The sequence below is a fragment of the Hesperophylax consimilis genome, chromosome 9, assembly GCF_061612785.1.
Source record: "Hesperophylax consimilis isolate HC1 chromosome 9, BYU_Hcon_1.0, whole genome shotgun sequence".
Taxonomy (NCBI): Eukaryota; Metazoa; Arthropoda; class Insecta; order Trichoptera; family Limnephilidae; genus Hesperophylax; species Hesperophylax consimilis.
Genome location: NC_142844.1, coordinates 19,435,157 through 19,448,870, shown reverse-complemented (window position 1 = coordinate 19,448,870; position 13,714 = coordinate 19,435,157). Strand labels below are relative to the sequence as shown.

The following is a 13,714-nucleotide window of genomic DNA, read 5'->3' as shown; positions in this document are numbered from 1 at the left end:
TTTATTTTTTTAAGTTTACTTTTTTTAAATTTTAAAGCTTTAATGAGATACACGGAAGAGCGTATTAGTTTAATAAACACATAATAAAAATATTTGAGTTGTTATTGTTTTCTTACTTTAAAATATCGATAGCCTTTCTTCAGGACAAATGCACTTTCTCAATTTTGTATTTTCATATAGCTCTCTGAAACTCATTCCAGTAGATGGTTAAAGGAAGTGATAGACATTCTCTTAAGCCATTAAGCGCCCTTGAGGTGATTTTTCATGGTGAAAACGGCTAACTAACTAACTAACTAACTAACCATCACGCCGTTTCCCCGCAGGGGTAGGCAGAGAGGACGGACCGCCAAACAACTCGGTCCTGGCACACACTCCTTGCCTCATTCACATTCATACATCGTCTCATACATACTCTTCTATTGTTCTGACTCTTGACATGGCCCAACTCAAGTATCTGATTCACTTGGTCGTGCCATGTCTTCCTCGGGCGTCCCCGACTTCTGCTACCATTCACATCTGCATCGTATATTCTCTTTACACTCCTTTCTTCGCTCATTCGCTCTACATGCCCAAACCATCTAAGCGTCCCTTTCTTGATCTTACACATTACGCTTACATCAGCCTTGCACTCTTTGCGGATATCCACATTCCTCACACGATCATACATGGTTTTACCACACATACGCCTCAGGGATCTCATTTCAACAGCATTCAATCTACTTTCATCCTTTCTTTGCCAGTTCCATGCCTCACTTCCATACATCAGGGTAGGTACCAGCACTCCATTGTGGACTGCTAACTTCGCTTCTTTGGACAATTTTTTGTTAGCGCCAACTGCGTTCAGTCCTCCATTAATGGAGTTACCTGCATTTACCCTTCTTTCAATATCTCTGTCAGCCTTCCCATCTCTCGTAAACATGCTTCCTAAATACACAAATTCATCCACCTGCTCCAAGTATTCCTCATTCACAGCTATATTGCACACTGTTTTCGTAATTTCTCTTTCAAACACCATTACTTTAGACTTACTTACATTCATCATTAACTCATTCTTCACGCATACTTCGTTCATCCTAGACACGAGAGACTGCAGATCATCCATACATGGTGAAAACGGCGCTATATAAATAATCCAATCATTATTATTCTAAAATAATTAAAGAACTTTAGTTCATCACTTCTCAACTCACCAATTAAAACTTGGAAAATTCCTACAGAAAATCATTCGGCTATGATTGGGTGTACCCAAAATTTTCTTTTTACTTTTTTCCTTCTTTTTAATAAGTACCACATGACAACAAGAGCTTCATCGTCGTCCATTGCGCACCATTACTGAAGAATGAGCAAATAACATGTTTTGGTTGAATCGACAATTATTTTTTTTCGTAGAGTATGGTCCGTTTTTAAAACGGTAGTGTGAACAGGGCCATTGGCCATCCGTTTTTAAAACGGGACCCGCCTCCGATTTGAAAACGGAAGTGGGAACGGGCCCTTAGACGTTTCTCAGAAAATAAAACTAAGGAAAGGAAGGCTCCTTGAACTAAAGGATTGACTCTGAATACGGGTGTTAAAATAATGTTACAATTTCATGAATATTTTTTGTAATCCTTAAGAAAATACTGATGAAATTTTTGTCATTTTTTGTTTTCCATTATTCAAATCAGTACAAATCGCGATGCCCGCTAGTGTATCATATTATTATTCTTGTCTTCTCAGTACTGTTATGTGTACCTAATTTCCGCCAGTTATACACTGCATTTGTTGCTCAGAATTCCATTCTTTTGATATAGGCAATCAGTAGTTTCTACCTTTATGGAGAGCACACATGTTTAGTTTCTGTGAGGTTCTTAAAAAATATTTTAAAAGTGAGTTCTTTTAAAAACATTAAGTTTATTTTATTTATTGCTTTTAAGTTGAGCTACCTTTAAAACTTAAAAAAAAATTATGATAATTTGATGCAATATTATATTTTTGTATAAATAAAATTTTTAATATTTGTGAAAAATCTTAAATCTCCGAAAGTTTTTCACCGATGCTTTGAAATTTTGACACAACGTTGCATTTGAGTACGTAAATTTTTATATACCTACAGAATATAGATGTCACCCCCAACCGGTAAAAACTTGCTTTTTTCAGACAGACTGCCACAGCAATGCGCGGTGAGGTACAGCTAGGTTAAAATAAAACCGTTTTTAAATTTTTGATTGCTTAGTATGTGGAAGGTTAATGTGAATATCTACTTTTTATCCATTCTAGATGAAATAAGTCATGTAAATTTGTCAAAACATCTATTTTCAAAGTGAGTAAATCTTGACAAATGATTGACAAAACACGTAAATGTACCCAAAAAAAAATTGTTGGGCAGACGCATACGCTGCCAAGACCTGGACAAACCTCATTCCATAAACTATGTAAATATATTTACACTTAGACCATAGGCCCATTGTGCTATCTCCCATTTTACATCATTCCTTTAACAGTCACCCGGTCCCTTTTATAAAATTCACCCGGGTTGTCATTGGATATGTGGCTATGTCTTCTGGTTCCACAATGTGGAAATTTTGAAAATTCTTCCCAGGTCTCATCTCTCCTCTCTAATCCCCCTTGGTTCCACAAGGGAAGAGAGCCTCATCTCTCTCCACTCCCCTTTGGTTCCCTGATGGCCCCACAAGGGAAGAGTTCAAGGAGGTGGCCTCATCTCTCCTCTCCACTCCTCCTCGGTTCCCTAAAGGTCCCACGAGGAAAGAGGGTCTCATATCTCCTCTCCACTCCTCCTTGGTTCCCCGAAGGCCCCATGGGGGAAGAGTCCACTCCCCGTTGGTTCCCTGAAGGACCCACGACGAAGGAAGAGGGTTACGTCTCTCCTCTCCACTCCTCCTTGGTTCCCTAAAGGCCCCACGATGGAAGAGGGTTTCGTCTCTCCTTTCCACTAGTCCTTGGTTCCCTGTAGGCCCCGCGACGGAGGAGTCTCTCCTCTCCACTCCTTGGTTCCCTGAAGGCCCCATGAGGGAAGAGGGTCACGTCTCTCCTCTCCACTCCTCCTTGGCTCCCTTAAGGTCCCACGATGGAAGAGGGTTTAAAAATAATAAGTAAAAATATTTTATCTTATGTAATTCAGTAGTTGATTTTATTCAGTCAAAAGATACACACAATCGACTTTTTGTCATTTCTCTACGTCTCGGAATGGCTGACGCGGTAGCCAGCTGGCAACTGACGTCAACATAGTGTGAAGTGACTACAACTGATCCCTGACCCTTACCCCTACAAGCGGAGACGAACTTCGAATTTGAATATTCATAAAGTTTGTTCCAATGAGGTTAAATGTCTTTATAGTTATTAAAAAAGGATCTTTTTTTTATTTAAAAAACCTATCTGCTTTTTTAATTTCACTGGAATTTAAATTTTTGAAACATGTTACAAATATATGAAATCATTTCATATACTGATACCCATTATGTATAAGATTTTATTATTATTTTTAAGGTTGAATAGTGCAAAACCAATCTGCCATTTTACATATCAAGAACATGGCAGATTTTTTTTGTTTTGTTCTCTTCAAAATATTTAGGACGGGTTGTTTCGGAGAATTTGAACAATTCATCAAATTTCAACGTTCATTTACGGGTTCTGTGAAAGTCCTATTCTAATTCTATTATTATATCATTATAGGCTAGTTGCTTGACAGAACTGAAATAAAAACAGAACTTAAAAATATCTTTCACAGAACTTGAAAATTAACTTTGAAATTTGAAGAATTGTTCAAGTTCTCCGAAACAACCCGTCCTTAGAATTTTGAATGTGAACTCTACAAATTGTATTTACGTAATGGTAACACTGGGGAACATATGTGGCAAAACAAGAATCAATGACGGAACAATAATATATTTTGAATTCAGATATATTTCCTTAGAAGTATAGTATAAATACAATTTATTGACAAATATAGTGACAATTTCATAACATCCTATATTTTTTTTGCATTCATAAATTTCTACCTATATTATTTTAATCATGGGATTTCAAAAATTCTGTAATATTTTTGAACAACAATTCTTATACAATAGGGAAATACATATTTACAAAAGTTTTTCATAAGTTAACAGAAAATAGATATTATATTGCTAGCTACATTATTATTTTTGTATTTAAATTAAACACAGGAGCAACCTAAAGAGTATGGATTACTGAAAATAGCAACATCGGAATAGATTATGTATTTAAAAATATTCTTAAGTTATTCAAAGAAAAGGAGGAATATCTCAAAAGTTGAGCCATCACATACATAGTTATATATATAATATATATTTATAGATAATTAGCCATTTATCGTATCAATTTAATTAAAAATAATAATAAAAACAGTAAAGTATAAACATGTTTTACTAAACAATAAATAAAAATTAAAGGTGAATACCGAAATTGAGAAAGGTATTTTGATATCATATTTTGCACTAACAAAAAAACCTAGTTTCAAAAGCAATTAATTAAAAGAGGTTTTAACAGAATAAAAAAAAACTTATTTTTGCAACAGTAAAAGTACTAATAAATAAAAACTAAGTGTTTGAATTTGTGAGAGGCAAGAAATGTCAAGGATTTGTGATTTTAGAGTTAAATAAAATCTTGAACACTTACAAATATTTAAGAAAAAGATTTAAGTCATCTTGAGAATGGAAAAAATAGAATAAATGGTACATAATATATTATACAAAAAAATAAAGGGAAAATTTATTAAAAAAAGGTCAAGGATCATAAAATATTGCAAGGATCAATTGCTTTTGAATAAGGCTAATAATAAATATAATAATAATTATTTACATAGTTACACGCCATTTCCTTACACAAAACCTACCCTATGTGAGTGAGTGAAATAGAATACATATCACAGAATGTTTCATTTCATAAATAAACAAAAATCAGTACTGAAGAGGCATATCCCTAGAAACGCACCCAACTAGTCATTAAAATAGGTAATTTAAAATAAATACATGTTCTCAATCACAGAAAACTTTATTAAGGAATGCTGCAAGGATTAACCATAGGCTTTTAAAAAAACATGCATCACGGAAAAGGCGCAGAATTTTTTTAATCTGCAATTTTAAAAAAGGGATGTTTATTTTGTTTGATGTCCCCAAATGACGAAGGATGAATATTAATTAATAATAGCTGAAGTTTAGAATACTATTTGTATAGCTGCAAAATCTCAGTACATAGATATGAATTCCACGTGAGTAAAAAAGTTAATTTAAAATTAAAATGCATTTAGAATTTTGATTGATTGAGGCAAGTTGAGCAAGAACAATATTTTTTAGCAGTTCAAATGTCAATGTGTATATATTTCTGTTAAACTCTGCTTATAAGAATACCAATAAATATAAGGAATTCTACTCTGCAAGAATAGGAGCTAATGCATGTAATGAAACAAAATGGTTAAAATATCACCTAACTACCAATAAGTGACAAATTGACTGTACGTTAATTAATGTAATAGTTACGACATTAATTACCTGAGACATATAATGTTTATTGGAATATTTACTATGATACCAGATATACGATCTTAGACTATGCTTTATGGTTTATGAAAGATATTATTTAAATATAGATCCAAACTCGGCAGTAGGTTGTTTTTTCATATTCTGGAAATAGAGAACTGAGCAAGTAACCAGTCTTCTATTGCTTAATTTAATCAAAGTTTTGGTAAAACTTATCGTAATTTAAAAAAAAAAACAAATTATCCCATTTTAATTACTAATGGTAATTTCAACTCACACTAAAATGCCTAAAATTTCAGTCAAAAAATTCAAAAGTTTGAATATGTCAAACCCATTATTGATTATTATTTAGGCACAAATATTAGTGGTGTCAGGAAACACTTTCTAAGCGTCTTAAAAATAAGCTAACTTTTGCGGACGGGCATCGAACTATTGAGTCATTTAAAAGGATTCACAATATCTTTTTAAAATAAATTGTCTTGATCGATAATAAAACGTTCATAATATTATTGTAATGGTGACTTAATTGATATGTTCACATTTATTTATTGAATTAGCATAGAGAAGATAAACTAACTAAACAAAAGTCCTTTATAACATGGCTAGGAAAATCAAGAATTACTTAACCTTTTTACCGCATTCAGTGGGCGTATGCTACACGTAGCAGTAGTGGGTGCGCGTAATATTATGTATTGGTTAGCAGCGAATAGGTTAAGATTCATCACATCTACTTAACAATATATTAGTTGAAACTAGATCGACATTTCAAAATGTTTCATCAAAGGATATTTTTCTTTCCAAAGAGTCGCACTCCGCGAGTCCCTCGCGTTTAGCACTGTCATTGGTCACAGAATGTAACTTAGAACTGCAGTTGGAATGGAGGACATTGGAATTGTTAATGCTATCAAAATACTGGCGGGGCTTTCTACTCCAAACAGACTCGAAACTGTGACAGAACGGCTGGTTATAAAACAGAACGTCAGATTTAGACGGAGAACCACGATCGGTGTGTACGTCCATGGTTGTTAAGTTGTTAGTCCTTTGAGAGTTGTTAAGAAAGAGTTTCATGTTATTCTGGCTTTGAGAGTTATTCAGAAACTGCTTCATATTGTTGGGACTTTCATACGCAATGTCAATCTGATCTTTTTTGTTTGAACCTATGCTTTCTAGCTTCTTGTGGAAGTAGTCAGAGGACAGATAGTAGAGTCTCTTGTCTGTGGCCAGCTGGTCGCTGCGGGTGATGAAGTCGCGGAGTATCTGCGGCTCCATCGGGGGGAAGGAATCTCTCTTGGTCCCGCTGGAGTTCAGGGAGTCGTGATAGATCTCCCTCTCGTCCAGAATGCAATTCACCCAGGGATTCAGCGTGACATGACAAGCTGAACGCTGCGTACAAAAAATTACAACATTAGAAGCAATAACAAAAGAGGCATCATCCCACAACCGCATACAAAATAACAATTAGATTTTTTACAAATTTCTTGACACAATAATATATTATTCACACTTTTAAAAATGTACATTATAATTTATAATATTGACTTTGATATGTTTTATTTGAACAATGTTATTATTTTTCATTTGTATTTATGATTTGAAATATAAATATTCTTATCAATGGCAACAAACGCATGTCTGTAGATAAGTTAAATGTCAATAGCATCATGTCATCATTAAGTTAAAAATATTTAACAAATTTTTCTTGTATTAAGGGTAAACGTAAGATACATTATAATCTATGTATTCATAGATGGCGCTAATTTAATCATTTGATGAAAATATACTTATATTAAGATGAATTATTTAATTGCGCCCATACTTACGCAATATGAATAAGTAGTTATTATAAAGATAAAACTATTTATTCATACTCATATTGCGTATGTACAGGCGCAAATAAATAATTTGTCATAATATTTTAAAGCATAACTTCCAAAAAGTGTAATTTCATAAAATAATTAAATTAACGCCATCTATGAAGCGTAGATTATGATATACAATACGACAAAAATATGCAAATAATACAGATTTATTGACTGTAATATAAAAAGTTATGACATGATAAAAATAGATTAGAATTAATAATAATTGTTTTTGTTAATTGACATTTAAAAAAGAATTTTAATAAAGATGCAAATCCTTCACACAAAAGTGCAGCTCAATAATCTTACTGAGTAAACTTATTATGTACGAGATATTATTTAATCCATGCAGTTCTATTACTTTCAACAAATTAGTAGGCTCTGTGCAATGTGCTGCCATTTTTCTCATGATAATTGTGAATGAAATGATTATTTATGTGATAAAAAACAAGTCAATATTTAATTCTTACCATTGTGCAGTGGTAGAATTTGTGTTAACACAACATTTGCAAATTGTTTTGAATATTATTACATACAGCAAGTGTTTTATTTATATTCTTAGTTCACATTAAAATTATCATTAAAAAAAATTGTTAAAAACTATTTTTGAAAACATTAAAATGTATTATTATCATTGAGACGAAACTTTTTGTGTGAGCCATTTAATGTTTTTTTTTCTACTTAATGCTGATAGTGTCGATTTTTAATATTTAATAACTTTTATGATATTTTTGTCACTATGACATTGTAGGTATGTGTAGCATCTTAGCAGGTAGACGTTTTTGGGATAACAAAATATTATCTGAAAATCTTTACGTGTTGTATTATGGAAAACCGAATGTGTATTGACCACTGACCACTGACCACTTGATGATATTGAGTGAAAAGCAGAGGAAAACAATGATACTTAAGCAACAACAACAAAAAAACAGGAAAAATTTAAGCAAAAACAGATTAAAAAAAACTCTTTGAAATGGCAAATTCGGATAAAAGGAACGCACAGGCTCATATATTACAAAAAACTTACAGAAAATTTTGCAGGTTCTATCGTAAAAGAGTTGAATTTTACTTAGAAGAGAAAATCTATAGAATGAAAACAAAATATAATTCATCAGTACACTTGTTATTTAAATTGCAAATTAAATTAAAAATATTAAAACTGAAACAAATCTTTTTTTTTCAGAAACAGACAGAAGACTTGACACTAAAGCATTTTGCCACTGTGCCAATATTGTGAATAGTGTGTCAATGATAAAAGTTCAGAGATATAGAGATATAAACGCTAATTTAATTATTTATAATTAGCGCGATTTCACCAAATTGCTTTGTTGATTTTATGCAATAAAAACCAAGAGGTGGTTGTGATAATTTAAAATGATATTGTTAAACAACACCTTTGTTTGCAAAGTTGAACAAAATACATTATTTGAATGGTAGGTATAGAAACAAATCAACAGCGTCTAAAATATTATTTGATCTTAATTCATTAACAATAGTGGAGATTGGTGAACACATATAATCTTTGTTTCTAAACCCCTGATATGATGAGTTGCGTTAACTTTTTATTTATTTAAAATGTGTCATTAATATAATGATAGTAAGTGAAATATCATTTTTAAATACTTAGGTGTTGTGCTTTTATAAAATAAACTAATCAACTAAATAAGTGGAAAGCAACAATTGACGAGAAAACCAAAATAAAAGCAAAAAATATAAACCAAAATAAAAAAGAAAACAAGCGTAAAACTTACAATCAGCTTAAAGGCAAAACGTCTGCAGGGTGTTTGTTGGATAGAGCGGACTTTACTCTGAAGGGCGCCAGAGGGACACTTCACTGAAGCGATCAGGGCCCGGCGGAGTCCGCGGGGGAACAGAACGCTGTTATTCACAACAGTGTACGTGCCGAGTATGACAGGGAGTGCTGACACATGAATATTACATGACATGGGAACACTGATAGGATGCTGTTAGTAACACACACACAATTTCCACCAACCAAATGTTCGCGAAACAATAATGTTTATTCACAGTATTATCGTATGATTAGGATCTATATAAAAATCGGAGGGATTTATGAAATCAAATGATGTAAGAAGGCAAGTTTGGACGCGGCAGGATATTTTTTTGTATAATTTTCTACGAAGTAGTAGTAGGGTCGAGAATTTTGAAGAAATGGCTCCAGAAAGGTCTGTGCTGGCGAACCTTGGCATCTGAAGAGTCGGGCAGCCGAGTGCCGGCACCACTGCTGGCACGTCGCACCGGCACCGCCGACTTCTTTCCGCCCGACACGCAGCCCATCCCCACTCCCACTCCCTCCTTCTCCTTCCTGCTACTCTTGGACACCACCGAGCTGGAGCCGCTTATCGTCGAGTCTCGGATGCGAGACAGCGAATCATTGTTGCGGACTTTGCCGGTCAGGGAATCCTTGCTCGGCTTGACGCTGTGGCTTCTTCCCAGAGAATCGCGGCTGCTGGTTTTGAGGGTGATGAAGCTGGAATTTCTCCCGGGACTTTTGGAAGATGATATAGAGTTGCCGCTTTTGCTGCCAGACAGTGAGCTCTGGTCGGTTTTGTTTCTCCAGGATTGTGAGGAACCGGGTCTTCCGAGGGAGTCCCCGCTGCGGGAACGGTAGGAAGGTGTGTCCTTGGAGCGGCCAGTGGGGGGTTTGGGTACGAGGGGGCCGGTGGGCAGCTTGGAGGGGGGCAGGGGGATCTTGCTGGGCCGCTTGCGTGGGGTGTCGGTGATGCGGTCGTGTTCCTGATCTCCGTCGGCCTCCTCGTCGGACTGCAGGTGCAGCGGCAGGGGCTGCAGGGCTCGCATACTGCGCGGGCCCCCGCCCCCGCCCCCGCTGCTGCTGGAGCTGCCCTCACGCAGGCCGCGTGCTCCGCCCTCTAGCAAGCGGACGTGAGCTTTCGTTCCCTCCAACTCAATCGTTTTTTCTTCCAACTGTAAAAGAAATTTAGAAATATTTGAATACATAAGAAGGTACATAAAATACGTTCAACAGAAGCACACTGAGATGTAAATCCGGCGCGTTTAATTATTTCTGGAAATCCATGATAATTATTTTTATGTGCCATACAAGAGATCAACAACCCAAAGCTAATGGAAGGAACTAGGACATCTTAAAATTATTTTTATTTTTATTTATTCTCATAGAATACGGCAAAATTTTTCATATAATAATTAACTTCGCTGGGACAAAGACTGTATTGAGGTTAACAATTTACACATTTGAGTGAAGCAACAAACACAAAGAATTATTACTACAATCATTATCACAAAATATTTCAAAACTCAAAATACGAAATCTATATATCTTTTTAAAACCGGTAAAATATTGACCGGTCAAAGGCTGAACTGACAAATGCGTCGGTTTTCCCCACCTTCCTTGGAAGACTAGGCCCTCCATAATTGAACAAGCAGCTTATAATTATGGTAGAAGAAGATTTTCAAATATTGTCAGGTTATTCGTAACCCGAGAATAATTATCTTACTTAAAAAAAAGAATTAACTAGATATCACGTCTTCTTCGTGCCGCGATCTTCAATTCAAGTCGAGGCAATTAAAACAAAAATAATATCGGATTTCCACAATATGGAAAATAGATTTCTCTCATCCCATAGACATATGAATATTAGTAGACCTGCCCTAAGTGATTAAAAGCGTATTATCCCCACTCCCCATACCGGTTCCATTGGAGCCGGCTGTGCTCGCGTATGGCCTCAAGTGAAATTTGAAAACGTGACGTCATCATTCTTGTGCGAACTATGGTCGAGGCATCATCGGTTCATTTTACGAAATAACACGGCAAAATGTTGACTTGTACTATGAAAACTTGTAAACATAGATGTGAAAAAGAGAATAAACCCAATTGTCGTATTACATTCCATATATAAGCATTATTTCACTTTATTTTAAGCATATTCACATCGTATAATATGAATCAGTTGTTACTATCACATCGAGAAACGTCTGGACGCGAAACACAAAGCTGGTTGGTTGCTGGGAAGTAAATTATGAACATTTATAAAAGTGTCTTAACTAAATACTTAAACGAAATATTCGACTCTGAAAATGGAACCGAATTTTTTTGCCGAATTTGGACTTCGCAAATTTGTTCATAACGTGGCGAGTAATTTGCGCTCCCATGTAAAAATGTCTATTCATTCAAAAGCAGATTTTACTTTTAAGAAGTAAATGGTGATATTATAATGCGAGATGCCTATTTACTGTCAGATTGATTTATTGACGAATCACAGTCAGCTTCACTCCCTTCGTTCTTCAACAGTTGATTTTACCCCTCGCCATTATCTTCTCGTCTATAATTCCTATGTCTGTGTCTCATCCCCATTTTAATATACTCATAGAAAAAAACGGTTAAAAAATATAATCGAAAGTGAACGGATCATTAGACAGTAAAAAAATAGTCTGAAATTTTTATAAAATCGAAAGTAAAATCGTAAGCAAAACGTATGTTGTTCAATATGGCACGTCAGAGTCAGAAATCCAATAATAAGCAATAAGTAATGATGTTAGTATTTAATACCAATTAATTGGCTGGACCAGCACGAGATTAAAAGCCTATTAAATAAATATTAGGTTCGGCTACTGATTTCTCATGGATAATATACCCACATTACATTGTTCCTAGACTGGTAGAACGCGATCATCCGTAATTTATCAATAATATAACGTTGATCAGATTATTTATACCTGTGCAAGAAGAAAACGTGATGTAACAATATCACGTAATTCACAACAACGGGCATCGGTGAAAGCAATCATCATTAAGAAAATCATGAACAATACATACCATCGAAATAATAATAGATTATCAACCAATTCGAACACGTAAAAATGTATTCAACCTTTTGGGCCATAAAAACAACTGTTTATCGTACCTTCATATCAACTATTGACAGTTTTCGGATAAATACAATTACGTAGACATAAAAAGAACCTCCCTGGTAGGGATTTTATTCAATTCAATTTTAGTGCCGGATACAATGATCGAACCCGGACATTTATTTGGTACTTTTGCATTGAAAATTATGTTACACGATTTACAGAGGTGCCTGTTCCTAGGCAGGCAAATACAAAACATCGGTTAATATTGTACATACATAAATAGAGGGTTATTCAAATATTTTTTTAAATATAGAGACGGAAGATAAAGTTTCAAGCACAAGGAAAGGTTAATAAATCTTTATATGTTATAAAATAAAGTCTATCCGTTTGTGTGCTTAGTTTCACCTAAACTACGCAACGGATTTTGATAGGGTTTTCACTATTATTTAGAGAATTTCTCCCGGAAGGTTTATATATATAATACAAGCAGACTATAATCATAAAAAGTAGAGAAAATTCGATGTTTTGCAATCAAGTCGAAAAAAATATTTTCGGGCGCTTACATTGTTAACGCTGGCTAAACCTTATGAGATACATCATAATAATGTACTAAGGAATTGCACATCTTAGGACGGGTTGTTTCGGAGTATTTGAACAATTCATCAAATTTCAACGTTCATTTTCAAGTTCTGTGAAAGATTTTTTCAAGTTCTGTTTTTATTTCAGTTTTGTCAAGCAACTAGCCTATAATGATATAATAACAGAACTTGAATTGGTCTTTCACAGATCCCAGAAATGAACATTGAAATTTGATGAATTGTTCAAATACTCCGAAACAACCCGTCCTAAAAAAAGGCCTAAAAACCTCAAAAATTTACGCCAAAAAGTCCACGAGCAACTACGGGTAAACGTCAGCTAGTGTTTAAATATAAACTTGCATCGGTCAATTGAGATTCCGATTAGCAATGTTTTGTTGCGAGAAAAAAACTAATGGAATCTCATAAATACACGTAGAAACATGATTACGACTCTTTTTATCAAGATACTGTTAAAGTGTGACTGCGTGACCATTTGTTAATAAAGTATTAGCCAATCAGAATATATCCGAACATGTGTTTAATCAAATGATTCGTTATAAGCCTCTAGTCCCTGTTTTTAACAGGAAAACGAAAAATTTCACGAGATTTTTAATAAATAAAAAATATTTCATATCAGTAAGTTTTCTCTGCATAAAATGTTCTCGATCAAGTCACGTCTAAATTTTGTAATAGATGTTTATTAAGAACGTTAGTTATTTTTTTATACCGCTGCCCTGTAAAGCGAATTATGTTGTAAATTATTATAAGGTAGGTATTATTTAAAAGTGTGGTTTGATTGAGGGGTGTTGATCGAACAGAGTATTATATGAGGATACAGTAAGCCTTATCGATATTGAAGATCTTAATGAAATACTCAAGGGCAGACGGGTTTGCACGTAGGCAGTGGCAGATTGCAGATGCTGAGCGGTCAGCG

The 13,714-nt window shown here is 34.5% G+C and overlaps 1 protein-coding gene across 3 annotated transcripts in view; it reads right to left on the bottom strand.

The window, feature by feature from the left end:
• Positions 1 to 4,731: 4,731 nt before the first annotated feature.
• jvl (javelin-like) overlaps positions 4,732 to 13,714 on the bottom strand; it is a 243,846-nt gene continuing 234,863 nt past the window's right edge. For 2 of the 3 annotated variants that reach the window (XM_089635708.1, XM_089635707.1), the window contains exons 5-6: positions 9,554 to 10,297; positions 4,732 to 6,875 (exon numbers count right to left, since the gene is read on the bottom strand). In XM_089635708.1, coding sequence (XP_089491834.1) covers positions 6,258 to 6,875; positions 9,554 to 10,297 — 1,362 coding nt within the window. In that variant the 3' untranslated portion in view covers positions 4,732 to 6,257. Of the gene's footprint in view, positions 6,876 to 9,102; positions 10,298 to 13,714 lie in introns of all 3 variants that reach the window. The other variant, XR_016302631.1, reaches the window with a different exon arrangement.